This window comes from Hyalella azteca, unplaced genomic scaffold, assembly GCF_000764305.2.
Source record: "Hyalella azteca isolate HAZT.00-mixed unplaced genomic scaffold, Hazt_2.0.2 contig10305, whole genome shotgun sequence".
Lineage (NCBI taxonomy): Eukaryota > Metazoa > Arthropoda > Malacostraca > Amphipoda > Hyalellidae > Hyalella > Hyalella azteca.
This window is the reverse complement of record NW_025940350.1, coordinates 101,689-115,952: the sequence shown is the minus strand read 5'-3', so window position 1 is coordinate 115,952 and position 14,264 is coordinate 101,689. Positions and strand designations below refer to the sequence as shown.

At 39.5% G+C, this 14,264-nt stretch overlaps 3 protein-coding genes across 3 annotated transcripts; 1 reads left to right on the top strand and 2 right to left on the bottom strand.

Annotated features, from left to right (window-relative positions):
* Nucleotides 1-256: 256 nt before the first annotated feature.
* Nucleotides 257-2,532, bottom strand: LOC108673880 (actin-5, muscle-specific). The gene is made up of 2 exons (XM_018161767.2): nucleotides 2,461-2,532; nucleotides 257-1,535 (listed from the first exon to the last, which is right to left on the bottom strand). The coding sequence occupies exon 2, from the start codon at nucleotides 1,486-1,488 to the stop codon at nucleotides 358-360; it is 1,131 nt and encodes a 376-aa protein (XP_018017256.1). The 5' UTR covers nucleotides 1,489-1,535; nucleotides 2,461-2,532; the 3' UTR covers nucleotides 257-357.
* Nucleotides 2,533-6,388: 3,856 nt separating this feature from the next.
* On the top strand, nucleotides 6,389-7,654 carry LOC108673883 (actin-5, muscle-specific-like). The gene has a single exon (XM_018161772.2). The coding sequence runs from the start codon at nucleotides 6,453-6,455 to the stop codon at nucleotides 7,560-7,562; it is 1,110 nt and encodes a 369-aa protein (XP_018017261.1). The 5' UTR covers nucleotides 6,389-6,452; the 3' UTR covers nucleotides 7,563-7,654.
* Nucleotides 7,655-9,040: 1,386 nt separating this feature from the next.
* Nucleotides 9,041-10,179, bottom strand: LOC108673886 (actin, muscle). The gene has a single exon (XM_018161774.2). It carries the CDS (start codon nucleotides 10,160-10,162, stop codon nucleotides 9,209-9,211), a length of 954 nt encoding a protein of 317 aa, XP_018017263.2. The 5' UTR covers nucleotides 10,163-10,179; the 3' UTR covers nucleotides 9,041-9,208.
* Between the last annotated feature and the right edge of the window lie 4,085 nt (nucleotides 10,180-14,264).

Below are 14,264 nucleotides of genomic sequence, written 5' to 3'. Positions count from 1 at the left end.
CGAGGCATGTGTGATTCCTATTTTCAACTAAATATATACAGACCGCGTCTTAACCAAGCTGTGCCAAAATTCAAGGGGTCAACATAGCTTATTAACTGAAGATCGAGAAAAGTATTTGCACTCGAGGGTTTCGGCTCTATTAAATTTTTAGCATGTTGGAGGATTCATTTCTGTACTTTTTACTTCTGTAAGATTGGAGACCCTTTTTCAGCAATTCGCTTCAATAAGACTGTAGAGGCTTTAATAAAACAAGGCAGGTGTGAGGAAAGTTTATCTTCCTAAAATGAAAACATGGTCAAAGAAAATAAAAATAATTTATTTTGATATAATAACGTGTAATTCTGTGTGACGCATTACTTAGAAACACTTGCGGTGGACAATGCCGGGGCCAGACTCGTCGTACTCTTCCTTGGTGATCCACATGGCCTGGAAGGTAGAGAGGGAGGCCAGGATAGAGCCACCGATCCATACAGAGTACTTGCGCTCAGGGGGAGCAATGATCTTGATCTTGATGGTGGAGGGAGCGAGGGATGTGATTTCCTTCTGCATGCGGTCAGCAATACCAGGGTACATTGAGGTACCACCAGACAACACGTTGTTTGCGTATAAGTCCTTACGGATATCAATGTCGCACCTCATGATGGAGTTGAAGACGGTCTCATGGATGCCAACGGATTCCATACCCAAGAAGGAAGGTTGGAAAAGAGACTCAGGCGCACGGAAACGTTCGTTTCCGATGGTGATGACCTGACCGTCGGGAAGTTCGTAGGACTTCTCCAAAGAAGAAGAGGCAGCAGCGGCCGCCATTTCATTTTCAAAGTCAAGGGCCACGTAGCAAAGCTTCTCCTTGATATCGCGAACGATTTCTCGCTCAGCGGTGGTGGTGAATGAGTAGCCACGCTCAGTCATGATCTTCATGAGGTAGGCGGTAAGATCGCGACCAGCCAAATCCAGACGAAGGATGGCGTGGGGAAGAGCGTAACCTTCATAGATGGGTACAGTGTGAGTGACACCATCTCCAGTGTCGAGAACAATACCGGTGGTACGGCCAGAGGCGTACAGGGAGAGCACGGCCTGGATGGCGACGTACATGGCAGGGGTGCTGAAGGTCTCGAACATGATCTGGGTCATCTTCTCACGGTTAGCCTTGGGATTGAGGGGAGCCTCGGTCAGGAGGACAGGGGACTCCTCGGGGGCAACACGGAGCTCATTGTAGAAGGTGTGGTGCCAGATCTTCTCCATGTCATCCCAGTTGGTGATGATACCGTGCTCGATGGGGTACTTCAATGTAAGGATACCACGCTTGCTTTGGGCCTCGTCACCGACGTAGGCATCCTTCTGACCCATGCCGACCATGACACCCTGGTGACGGGGGCGGCCGACGATGGAGGGGAACACAGCTCGGGGAGCGTCATCACCGGCGAAACCGGCCTTGACCATGCCGGAGCCATTGTCGCAGACTAGAGCGGAGGCTTCGTCGTCGCACATTTTGGACTAGTTGAGGTCGACTTGGTTACAAGACCGGAGCAGATGAACTGGAAAATAATAAATTTCCATTTTACTAATAAGATTTTCAGAATTTTAGAGGTTATTTTAATTTCATTTTTGTACTAATGGGACTCGTAGGAAATTCCGCCTATACTTGACATTCAATTGTCTCCGTAACACATCACACAAATTTTCCTCAACACATCACTCTGTTAGCTAGGTAGAAAAATTATCCAATAAATTTTTAGACCTAACTTATCTAACACAGAGATCAGATCAGTCATTCATAAAAATTAGAAGAATGCGCACGTCCTGACGTTTAAAAATGTGATGTTTTATTTAATTATTGATGTGATTACCCCAATCGTGCAATCTTTGCTGTCATTCTAATGCGAATTTTGAGAACATACTGGTGATAACATGACAAACTTATGATTATTCTCATTATAACAATAGTGAAAAGGAGTTTAAAGGTAAATAGGTCAAATTCAGGGCCAGAAACAACTTTCAATCACTATTTGGTATTGTTCATGAGTAACTGAACAATACAATGAACTTTAACACGTTGACTCCGCTTGCTTCAGTTTGTAATATTATTTCATTTTTTTTGTACTATTATGAAAAAACAAATTGAGGATTTATATTGATTTTTCATTGGTCCTAAGCATTCTCCTGCGGGAATAATTTGTTAATAAATCCAAATTATTACGGTAAAATCTATTTTGAGAAAAAGTCGAAATAATTGAAATGGGACAAATATGCACCAATACGTCCTGGAGAAATACACCTGTGGTACGCATATGTACCACTTTGGAGTTAACGTGTTAATACTTTCTTAGATTTTAACTTGTCTAGAGTTTGAAGCCCATGACCTGTGCCGCAAGTAATCACATCATAAATATAATGCTACACCGAGATGCCTAAGCACTACACACGAAATCCTCACACACAGTAGTGAATCTTGCATCTTACCTACGAGACACCTCCGAAGCTAGTGGCACGCTCAGCCGCTCGGACCGAGGTTTTTATAGCCCACGAACTAGACTTACCAGAGTGGCTTGTGGGGTGGCGCTGGCTTTTTACAGCCTGAATCCCACCCACTGATCTTTCTTGGCCAGATTCCTGGGTGTCTATTGACGCGACGATGTTTTCTTCCGTGTTGTTGATGACAGAGGCTGCGGCTGCTCATCTGCTCCGAGCCATTGGTGCCTAATTTGCTCGAGCTCCTCTTGCTCGAAGCATCTACGCCCTATTCTCCCAGATTACCAATATTATTAATTATGTACGACCAAATTCGTGCACTGCTTGCCAGAGCATTCTTTTACACATACCTAAATAACTAAAATTTATTTTCTACAATTTAATTAAAATGATAATATATTTATGTATTTTATATTTTATCCGTTACATGAAATATTAGCTCAATTATTGTAGCAGAATGAATGTCAGCAACAGCCTACTCCTTGCTATGAGGAAGGACTACAAGACAGAAGAGTAAATGGCGGTATCGTTGTAAATGTTGTTTAATCAATTTAATCAATCCATCTACGTAGAAGGGCTATTCATAATTTCAATTAATTATTTGAGCGTTAACCCCTCTTAATGATTGCAACAAGTTGCCTAAATTGTGTCCGATGTCATTAATAGCCAGAGATTCCTGCTCAATTTGCAGCATGTATATTTTCACAGCTGTCAAGTCGTTTGTCATGGCCAGCAGCACCTGCCAGCAGGTGTCAACAGCTGTCGCTCATGCAAGGCCTCTTCCTTAGCAGTTGTTGTCGCGTCCTTTGGTTATGATGACTGCCTTTAGTTAAGTTGTAATGGTTGCCTTTATTTCAGTTGTGATGACTGCCTTTAGTTAAGTTGTAGTGACTGCCTTTAGTTGAGTTGTGAAAGCTGCATGTAGTTAAGTTGTGGTGACTGCCTTTAGTTAAGTTGTGATGGCGGCCTTAAAATGAGCTGTGATGGCGGCCATTAGTTTAGTTCTAATGGCTGCCTATAGTTAAGTAGAAATGGGCGCCTTTAATTTAGTTCTGATAGCCGATTTTAGTTAAGTTGTGATGGCTGCCTTTAGTTAAGTTCTAATGGCTACCTTTAGTCAAGTTGTGATGGCGGCTTGATTCTAGTTTTGATAGCCACCTTTCGTTTTATTTTGATGACTACCTTTTATCCAGTTCTGATGACTTTTTTGTTTCGTTTAAAATGTATATATTGAACACGCAATCACTGAAAAAAGTCCTAAACATTCTTTAAATATTGTTGAAAAACTAATTAATGGTTCTCCTATCTTTCGAGTTTTTGTAAGCGTGGCTATTTTACCTTAACCTCTGTCGAAAAAAGTACATTTTTTTAAAGCTCGCATTCCTTGATCTTTTTAATTATTTTTTAACTTTTTAATTCTGATTTTAATTTTAATTTCATAATATACTCGCTAGAAAAGTAGTTGATTTGCCATTAAAGACGTAATAGAAAAAACATTAGTCCAATGGAAAAAGGTATTAAAATGACTGTTGAATGTTAAAGGAAGCCATGAATACGTACTAAAATTAATGTAGAGCAAAAAACGCGAAATATTCACCAGGTGCACCGCAACCTTACGGCACGAGGGGCGACTGGCTATGATTAGCAACACAAGCAAACACCGGGCGTCAAACTTGCGATCCGAAGCGCGTGCTGAGTTTGTGTTTCGTGCGCATGTTTCTGAAGAAAACTTTCAAGTGATGTTGAAAAGTTCACTAAAATGTCTCATACTATTAATTTGGTGCACCTGAAGTCGATTTATTTAGGTCAAATCAAAAATCCCTGAGCAATTAAGTATTCTAATACTAATTTCCAATATGTAACTTCTACAAATAATTTTGAATATTTCCATCCTTATTGTTAGGATTAGCGTTAAAAAAGCCTTCACTGAACGCACAATTTCCACTTAAGTCCTTAACTGTATATTTGTGAGACATATACTGTGCAGTTTACAGTACAATTGTACATTTCAATCGCCTTTCGATTCCTGTTAAATTTTTCGGTCAAGTTTAGAGCTCGTTTTCTTGGCAATTGCGTCGCTAGCTCGGAACAAGCTATGTAACCTTGGGAAGTTAATATCTGAGAAGCTTATGCCCTCATTTACGAGATATCAGGTCGATAGAATGCGCCCTTTCTTGGGTATGATGAGGCAGGGAGCATATATGAGTAACCGCTTGAGATTGTGCCAAAAGTTATGGCTGCGTACGCCATTAGGCGGTAAGTTGGGACGCTGTATAAAACACCGGAGTTGGAGGTCTCCCTAGCATTAGCTTCGGAGCAGGTACGTAAGCAAGGAACCTCGTGGATGAGGTGTCTGTAATGGTTTCTGTGAACAAGCAGTGGTGTTGGTACTCTGATTAGTGGATATGTTTCAATCTGTGATTATATCATGGTAGTTTTTGGTCATAGATACGAAATATTGTCAAATTCCATTTAAAAATTTAACTTAATTGCAAAAGTCAGCTTCTAATAATATTTGCCTCAATAATGTTATAATAGCTACAATTTAAGTCAAGAGAGGTATAATACTGACACTAGTTCTCAGAACGAAATAATTTACGCTGTTCTCTCGGTTGATGTTAATGAAATAATTTTTAAATAGCGAGATATTTCTTATCATCAGCTGAAAAACAATTCATAAATACCACCGAATAATGATTGGATTTTTTTAAAAACAAACCGTGTAAAGCTGTAGGAAAGTACTGAAAGAGAAAATTAGTTTATTTAAATTTATGTTCGAAATTTAATCTGGTAGAAGAAACCGATCAATGTAGAGTTCTGAAAGTCCATTGACATGTTTTTCAAAAAATAACTCTGCAATTATAAAACTTCGGGCCTTATCTGCAATAATTTTGAATGCAAATAAAATGCAATTGCAATGATACTTCAGCCTCCTTTTTACAACACTTCTCTTTAACTTCACTTCTTGTTTGTCTGTCTGTCTGCTACAAACCGTACAATCGAAATTTAACACACTTCTACTTATCCTATCGATCTGAAATTTTGCACACTTGCGTAAAGTTGGAGGCAATACAAGAATCAAATGACAAAATAAATTATTTTTAAAATTAAAAAAAAAAACAATATTAAAATTTTTTTAAAACAATTTTGTCAGCTACAAATCTTATAACTGATATTTGACACACTTTTACCTGTCCAATTGATCTGAAATTTTGCACACTTGTGTGAAGTCGGAGGCAATGTATGAATCAATTGACAGAATAAATAATTTTGAAAAAAAAATATTATATATTAAAAAACTGAAAAATTAATTTTATTAATATTCGAAAATAAAATGAGAATTTCATTGAACATCTTTAACATTGGAGACAATTGATTCTTTAAAAGTGTTTTCTTTAGAAAATAATTTTTAAACGTATATTTTTTTATTAATTTTGCAATGAAAACCTTCTCAGCAATCCGTTCATATACAAAAGAGATGAAGTTGCGAAAAAATCCAAGAACCGGAATAATAACTTCATTACCATTACCATTAAGTTGAAATCCACTCGTACTAATCCCATGCATTTGGTATATATAGGCAGGAGTGAAAATATTTTGCTCCGCATACTGAATGGTTCTCGATATTGTTGATAATAATTTATTGTTGTCCATTGTCGCACTGTTCACCAAACTTCATCCAGTTTTTGTGAACGTCATTTACAAATGCCTAAGTAAACATTAAACTTCAATAACTTTATGAGTAAATGCTCTTATAAACTACTGCTAACGTAAATAAAAAGACCCTATCGTCCGTTCACAAATAAATGTGAACAAAATTTATCAAAACCTTTATTCAATGAGTGCATTTCACTTCAGATACTTAGTAAGAGAAGTCCGTGTAACAATCTTTACTTATAAACACGCGTCGTGACAAAAGTTCTCTTTATGTTGGCAGAGTCCTCAACGCAGCTGCCTCACCAGACTTCTAAACTAAAGTAAACATGTGCGACGACGAAGCCTCCGCTCTTGTCTGCGACAATGGCTCCGGCATGGTTAAGGCCGGTTTCGCCGGTGATGACGCTCCCCGAGCTGTGTTCCCCTCCATCGTCGGCCGCCCCCGTCACCAGGGTGTCATGGTCGGCATGGGTCAGAAGGATGCCTACGTCGGTGACGAGGCCCAGAGCAAGCGAGGTATCCTTACTCTGAAGTACCCCATCGAGCACGGTATCATCACCAACTGGGATGACATGGAGAAGATCTGGCACCACACCTTCTACAATGAGCTCCGTGTTGCCCCCGAGGAGTCCCCTGTCCTCCTGACTGAGGCTCCCCTCAACCCCAAGGCTAACCGTGAGAAGATGACCCAGATCATGTTCGAGACCTTCAGCACCCCTGCCGTGCTCTCCCTGTACGCCTCTGGCCGTACCACCGGCATTGTTCTCGACACTGGAGATGGTGTCACTCACACTGTCCCCATCTATGAAGGTTATGCTCTTCCCCACGCCATCCTTCGTCTCGATTTGGCTGGTCGCGATCTTACCGCCTACCTCATGAAGATCATGACTGAGCGTGGCTACTCATTCACCACCACCGCTGAGCGAGAAATCGTTCGCGATATCAAGGAGAAGCTTTGCTACGTGGCCCTTGACTTTGAAAATGAAATGGCGGCCGCTGCTGCCTCTTCTTCTTTGGAGAAGTCCTACGAACTTCCCGACGGTCAGGTCATCACCATCGGCAACGAACGTTTCCGTGCACCTGAGTCTCTTTTCCAGCCTTCCTTCTTGGGTATGGAATCCGTTGGCATCCATGAGACTGTCTTCAACTCCATCATGAGGTGCGACATTGATATCCGTAAGGACTTATACGCAAACAACGTGTTGTCTGGTGGTACCTCAATGTACCCTGGTATTGCTGACCGCATGCAGAAGGAAATCACATCCCTCGCTCCCTCCACCATCAAGATCAAGATCATTGCTCCCCCTGAGCGCAAGTACTCCGTATGGATCGGTGGCTCCATCTTGGCCTCCCTCTCCACCTTCCAGGCCATGTGGATCACCAAGGAAGAGTACGACGAGTCTGGCCCCGGCATTGTCCACCGCAAGTGCTTCTAGACAAGTTATTTGTTGCTTTGTTATTCATGTTCTAGTGCTCCTTAACTTCATTATTATGTCAACGACATATCAATAAAATAAATTTATATATACAGTGAGTTTTCCTCCCCCAACTAATTGGTGATCAACTTGCGCTTCACTACTCATTAGCTTCAACAAGCGTTTTTTATGTCGTAATCGATTTAATACTGCCGACAAGAGAAAAATTGTTTGCCCCACTAACGTCGAAATAATGCAAGAGTACAAATGGCGTGGAAAAATTTCGTTGATACTTTGCATCTATGTCAAATCCGTCAAAAATTAATAAAAAATGCTAATTAATTCAAATATTAAATGTTTGTAATTTAGGACAATGAAATTTACATCAGTTACTTACCACTACACACGTACTCAACTCGACTGATCTCAACTTTAAAAATTCAATACCAACCTAAATTTTTTAGGATGAAGTGATTAAATTTTTATCTGAAATGAGTCCGAGGATCAGAATTGACTGATTTTGTTAATTTTGTATAGTTTTTCTGCTAAATATTAAATGTCTTACTTATAAATTAGACTTTACGATGTGGAGGTATACAATGATCCACCTATCCGAAATTGCCATTAATATGTACTTTTGTCAGTCCTATATATTTTATTAGAATACATAGCGAGCGGCAAAATTAAAGTATAAAGACAATCCGAACTCCTGAATTCCTATCCCTCCTGACAAATGACGCTGACAGACCGTTGATTACGAGCTTAAAGAACGTTTAATCTACATAAATTCAACGTCAGACACGTGGTAGATGGTAATGTCTTCACGCAGCCTTTACAATTCAATGGTTGTGCTGCTAATGGGCCAATTTACCAAAAAGCAAATTAATTCAGCATCTATATGTGATTCGTATTAATTGCTGGATACACCAACCTTGCTCTCCATCAGTTAAGTTAAAGTTGCAATCTTTGATCATTTCTGAAAAATTATGAACCTTCCAGGATCTAGAGCAGACGGTTAGAAATTTATTGTCAACCGATTTCTTCATTTAATTTAGTAAGATGAAAAAATGTTTTCCTGAGAAGGCGATCGATTGGCCTTATTTCCTATACACTTGCAAATACAGAAACAATGTATTTAACAAGTGACAATTTGAATTCATTCTCATTTTGATATTTCCGTTATATTTTCAGTTAAATTAATGAATTCCACTGCCGCTACTGGAGCTTTAAGTTCATGCACCTTCCGTGGTATGAATTGAATGAACAAATTAATATTAGGTTTTGTACATCAATCCGCGTTCTAATACAAAAGTTCAAAAGGTATTTAACTTTTTTATAGCACAGGGTTGATCTCAATTGGCTTAACTAGCCCATCCGATGCTAATCAAACTTTAACGTTCATTTCAACTCAGAGATTCAGTTTGAACTTCGTGATCTGTGACATGAATGTAGTAAATAATTTCATATGAGGGATAGAAGAAACAGGTTTTTCGCATATGTGAGGAAATGTTTTATTCGGGAAAAATGTTAATAACAGAATGATACTAGAAACCAACAAGTCTTTGTAAAAATGATATTTAAATTAAAATATCTCAGGGGCATGAAAAGCTTAGTAAATGAAACAGACACAAAATTAAAACGTGAACGTAGGAACCAGAAAACTACAATTAGAAGCACTTGCGATGAACGATACCAGGGCCTGATTCGTCATATTCTTCTTTGGTAATCCACATCTGCTGGAAGGTGGAGAGGGAGGCCAAAATAGAGCCACCGATCCATACGGAGTACTTGCGCTCAGGGGGAGCAATGATTTTGATCTTGATGGTGGAGGGAGCAAGAGTTGTGATCTCTTTCTGCATGCGGTCAGCAATACCAGGGTACATGGTAGTACCACCGGAGAGAACATTGTTGGCGTACAAGTCCTTACGGATATCAATGTCGCACCTCATGATAGAGTTGAAGACAGTCTCGTGGATACCAACGGATTCCATACCCAAGAAGGAAGGCTGGAAAAGTGATTCGGGACAACGGAAGCGTTCATTGCCGATAGTAATGACCTGACCGTCAGGAAGTTCATATGACTTTTCGAGGGAAGACGAAGCCGCAGCAATGCTCATCTCAGATTCGAAATCAAGGGCGACGTAGCAAAGTTTTTCCTTGATGTCGCGAACGATTTCTCGCTCCGCGGTAGTGGTGAAGGAGTAACCGCGCTCGGTCAAAATTTTCATGAGGTAGGCGGTAAGATCACGACCAGCCAAGTCCAGACGGAGGATGGCGTGGGGAAGAGCATAACCTTCATAGATGGGGACAGTGTGAGTGACACCATCACCGGAGTCAAGCACGATACCGGTGGTACGGCCAGAGGCGTACAGGGAGAGCACGGCTTGGATGGCGACGTACATGGCGGGGGTGCTGAAGGTCTCGAACATGATCTGGGTCATCTTCTCACGGTTAGCCTTGGGGTTGAGGGGAGCCTCAGTCAGGAGGACAGGGGACTCCTCGGGGGCAATGCCGACGATGGAGGGGAACACAGCTCGGGGAGCGTCATCACCGGCGAAACCGGCCTTGACCATGCCGGAGCCGTTGTCAACCACAAGAGCAGAAGCCTCTTCGTCAGCCATTTTTGGTCAGCTATATCCTGGCAAAGAAATGTTATAGATTATGGTTGAGGTTAATTCGTAAAAAAATTATTCACATAAATATTCGGCAGCCTTCAAACTTCAATATAGTTATCAAAAAAATGTTCAATACGTATTTTTTATCCATGAGACAGATCTTTTCATTGTTTTCAGTTGAGTAATCTTCTACCTTGAAATTTGTTTACTGAAGAACTTGGTTTAATAAAAAACACTATTAAAACGAACCCCACAAAAATGAAAATGTTGTACCATCTGAATAGTTCAAGTCTTCAATGGTTAGTTTCAAGTCTCAGATTACTTCTATGGCTTATCGATATTATTAAAGGACGAGGAAGAGGGAAATGTGGGATTATGATGTATAGGTAAAACTCAATAATTTTATCAAATTTTCACTAGGATTCGCTTGAATGCACTAGTACGCCTTAATCACCGTTTTTTTATTTCTTTGTTTATTTTTATTATTACTCTTTTTTTGTATGCACGAATTATTCACGACAGTTCTCTGCTGCTTGGTCATCTCATTAGATTCAAACCCAAATTAACCATCGAAACCATGTTTTTAATAAAAAATAAACTCAATAGGTTTCTGATGATGTGTGAAGTTATCTTAAATTGTTATGATCGAAGATGACTCATTGCGAAACTAAAGTCACAGCCGGTGAAAATGGTTAGTATTCACTACAAACTTCTAACTAATCTTCATCTCGTAAAAATCTGTCACTGATTTACACGCAACTTGAATATACGATCATAGAGTTATGTCACGCAGAATACATATATCCTACTACATATGACTTGATGAACCACTAACCGTGTATGAACTCACGAACCCTGAACCTGCGAGAGACTGGGGAGTCGTGCTCGCTCGAACTCCTCTTATAGCCGCAATCCTGTGTTTGTTTGAAGCGCCCGCTCCCCAATTCTAGCTTTATGGCATACTGGTCACAGTAAACTGAGGGCGTTCACTCCTGAGAGTCACGCCGATATTGCGCTATCAGGAAGAATCAACGTCGGTAAACCTACAAGCATTGATCAACATGAACACCATGCAGTACAAAACCCATTTAGCAATACCTTGTCTAGGATGCTAATCGCTTGAAGATTTAGTCGCCGAATTGAACTTTGCATTGTTAGATGACAATGGCAGCTGCCAAGCGACCATCATTTTCAACGCGCGACAGAAAAGAAAGGAAGTTTGATCCTAACTACAGTGAGCCAAATATTTACAAGTACCAGAGATGGCAGGCGAGTCGAAACCTAAACAAAGGGCTCGGCCTAAGGTAAACATTTGCTCTTAACTTCTGATACGTCTGCTATACCCAGCATTCCTCCTCCGTTTTTCTTGACCTGGGATGCCTTGTCTGATGATGCTCCATATACCACGCCAAATATGGTGCTTCATGGGTGTCGCTTCATGATGTGGTGAGACATCTTGTACATCAGTGACACTGCGTTAGGTGTGATGTATAATTTAATACTTCAGACTAGGTGTATCATCATGAGTTGTTTCATGGGTTATGCCTCATCTTTAGATTTTCATCGGCCTTCTTCTGACGATACGATGCTCCATTCGTGATGCCGCGTCCGAACAATTTTTTTATGTGATATATCAGATCCACAACTTCTATTGCGATGCGTCATGTGTGGTGCTTCGCAGGTAGAGTTTTTGCCCGCAATAAATCATGTTTAATGTTGCATGTGATGCCTTGTACGTGGTGCTATGTGAGCGCTGCATCATGTGGGGTCTTCTTGGGCTGAATCGGTGATGCATTTAATGTGATGATGTATGGCGCTTGCAACGAACTAAGGCAATGTGTCTGGGCATCGTATTGCGTATCGTACCCTGCGTAAACAAATAGTAAATGATGAGTTAATGAAAAGTAATAATCATATTTTGAATCTATAAATCCCAAATTGATGCGCTAATTGTCAACTTGATAATAATTGTCCAGCTACTACGTCACTGGATAGATTTCAATATTGTAAGCTAACTTGGTGTTATTCAGGGATGTCATGTACTTGGAAGCGCTTAAATAATACTAGATTACTTCATAATTATAGAAATTTGGCATTAGAAATTTTTTATAATATTTTTTCAATTTTAATTCAAAACTTATCTTAAATCCTCACGTAAAGAATTTCGTTGCCTTATCGCTACGACTCGAAACGAAAAAGTCTACGGATCTACGGAAACTAACCCTAATATTTCATTTACGGGGCATCTCTGCTAGTATAATACACATTTAATCCTCGAAATAGAGTGACAAATGAATATTTTGAAGTTGTTTCTGTCGGCTTAATAGGTATCAATAATCAATCAATAAGATGAATTATAATAATCAATCACCAATACGTTTTTTTTTAAATTACTTGAAGACTCGTAGTAACGTCTATGGATTCAGATCTTGAATTAAGCGACAAAGTTGAACAGATTTGATTTCAACCTCGTCAGTGTTTTCATCCTGCTTGGTATTCTTCAGCTTATAATAAATACAATAACAGCAAAAGTTGCCCGGTTCTGCATCTATCTCAGAGACTAATTTGCACTTACTTATATTGGAATAACTATATAGAGTATGGTTTTTAAAAATGTCATCCCATTTTAATTATTTTCCAAATGTTACCCCACGATATATACCATATTTCCAAGGATTTTACTAAAGTAATTTCAGTTTCAGGAAAGAACAATACATGTCACTTGTTGCGAGAACCATCTGTGCGGTAAACGCTAATAATTTGAAAAGAATTTACGTTTAATAGTACAAATTACTTGTTATATCTTTGTCAGATTATAAGTCAAATGTTGAGGGATGCACAATAAGTGCCTACGTCCCGCCATTCCGTTTAAAGCAAGTCACAAACTGCCGCGAAGAGCACAGCTGAGCGGCTGCTGAGTTAGAGAAAGAGTCAAACAATCCGTTAAAATTACTACAAAATCTTGATTATAATTTAAGTTTAATCCGCTGTAATTACATGTTTCATTAAATATAATCTGCTGGTATTATAGATTTTATTATTTTTCAATCGGCCCCCAATGAGGGAATCGTATTCACGAATATTCGTGTATTACATATCTCTAATTTTGTTTTTAAAAAAGGTAAAGTCATGCAGTTGATGAAAAAAATGTTAACGACTCAATTCTTAATCACGTTCAGAAATAGAGAAAAAATATTCAGCATGTTCATTAAAGCTTCTGATAAACTGACATACCTGCATTTAGTAGGCAAGAATCACTAAGAAAAACTCATTCACCTTGGCACTGCGTCAGGTTTTCACAAATTCAATAATGATAATAATAATACTTTACCGATTCAATAGTACCTAATGAGCAGTTTGGGCAAAAATTGAGTGATATTGAGCGTATTTTTTGTGAGAAAAACAATATCTGTTGATCTAGAACAGGTGGCGGTAGGGCAGGTGTCGCTGAGCTTGAGGTGCAGCGACATGAGCTCGTCGATGGGATTAGTGGCTTCAGCTGATGTGGACTCAATTTGATCGCACACATGGTATCATTTATTGTAAATAGCGCGCAATTTGATCGGACATGTGGTATCATTTATTGTTAATTCGCACCATCCGATCGTACATATGGTATCATTTGTTGTAAATTCCGTACCATACAATCGAAAAAATATGGTATTATTTTTATGTTAATAGCGCACCATCCGTCGTACATTTGGTATTATTTATTGTTAATAGCGAACCATTTGATCGTACATAAGGTAACATTTGTTGTTAATTGCGCACCATACGATCGTACATATGGCATCATTTATTGTTAATAGCGCACCATCCGTCGTACATTTGATATTATTTATTGTTAATTGCGCAACATACGATCGTACATATGGCATCATTTATAGTTAATAGCGCACCATGCGATCGTGCATTTGGTTTTCATTTCATTCAGTTTCGTTCAATTTACGAACATTGCTGTAAATAGCGCAACATCTGTTCGCACATTTGGCATCATTTGTTGTAAACAGCGCGCCATTTGATCGTACATAGGGTATGCGTAACTAACGTTTCGGGAGGAAACTGAAAAATTTGGTCTCAATAAAAGAGGTAAAACACCGAAAAGCTT

Coding starts and splice junctions, on each gene's coding strand:
- LOC108673886 (XM_018161774.2), bottom strand. CDS start 10,162: ATGGCTGACGAAGAGGCTTCTGCTCTTGTGGTTGACAACGGCTCCGGC.
- LOC108673880 (XM_018161767.2), bottom strand. CDS start 1,488: ATGTGCGACGACGAAGCCTCCGCTCTAGTCTGCGACAATGGCTCCGGC.
- LOC108673883 (XM_018161772.2), top strand. CDS start 6,453: ATGTGCGACGACGAAGCCTCCGCTCTTGTCTGCGACAATGGCTCCGGC.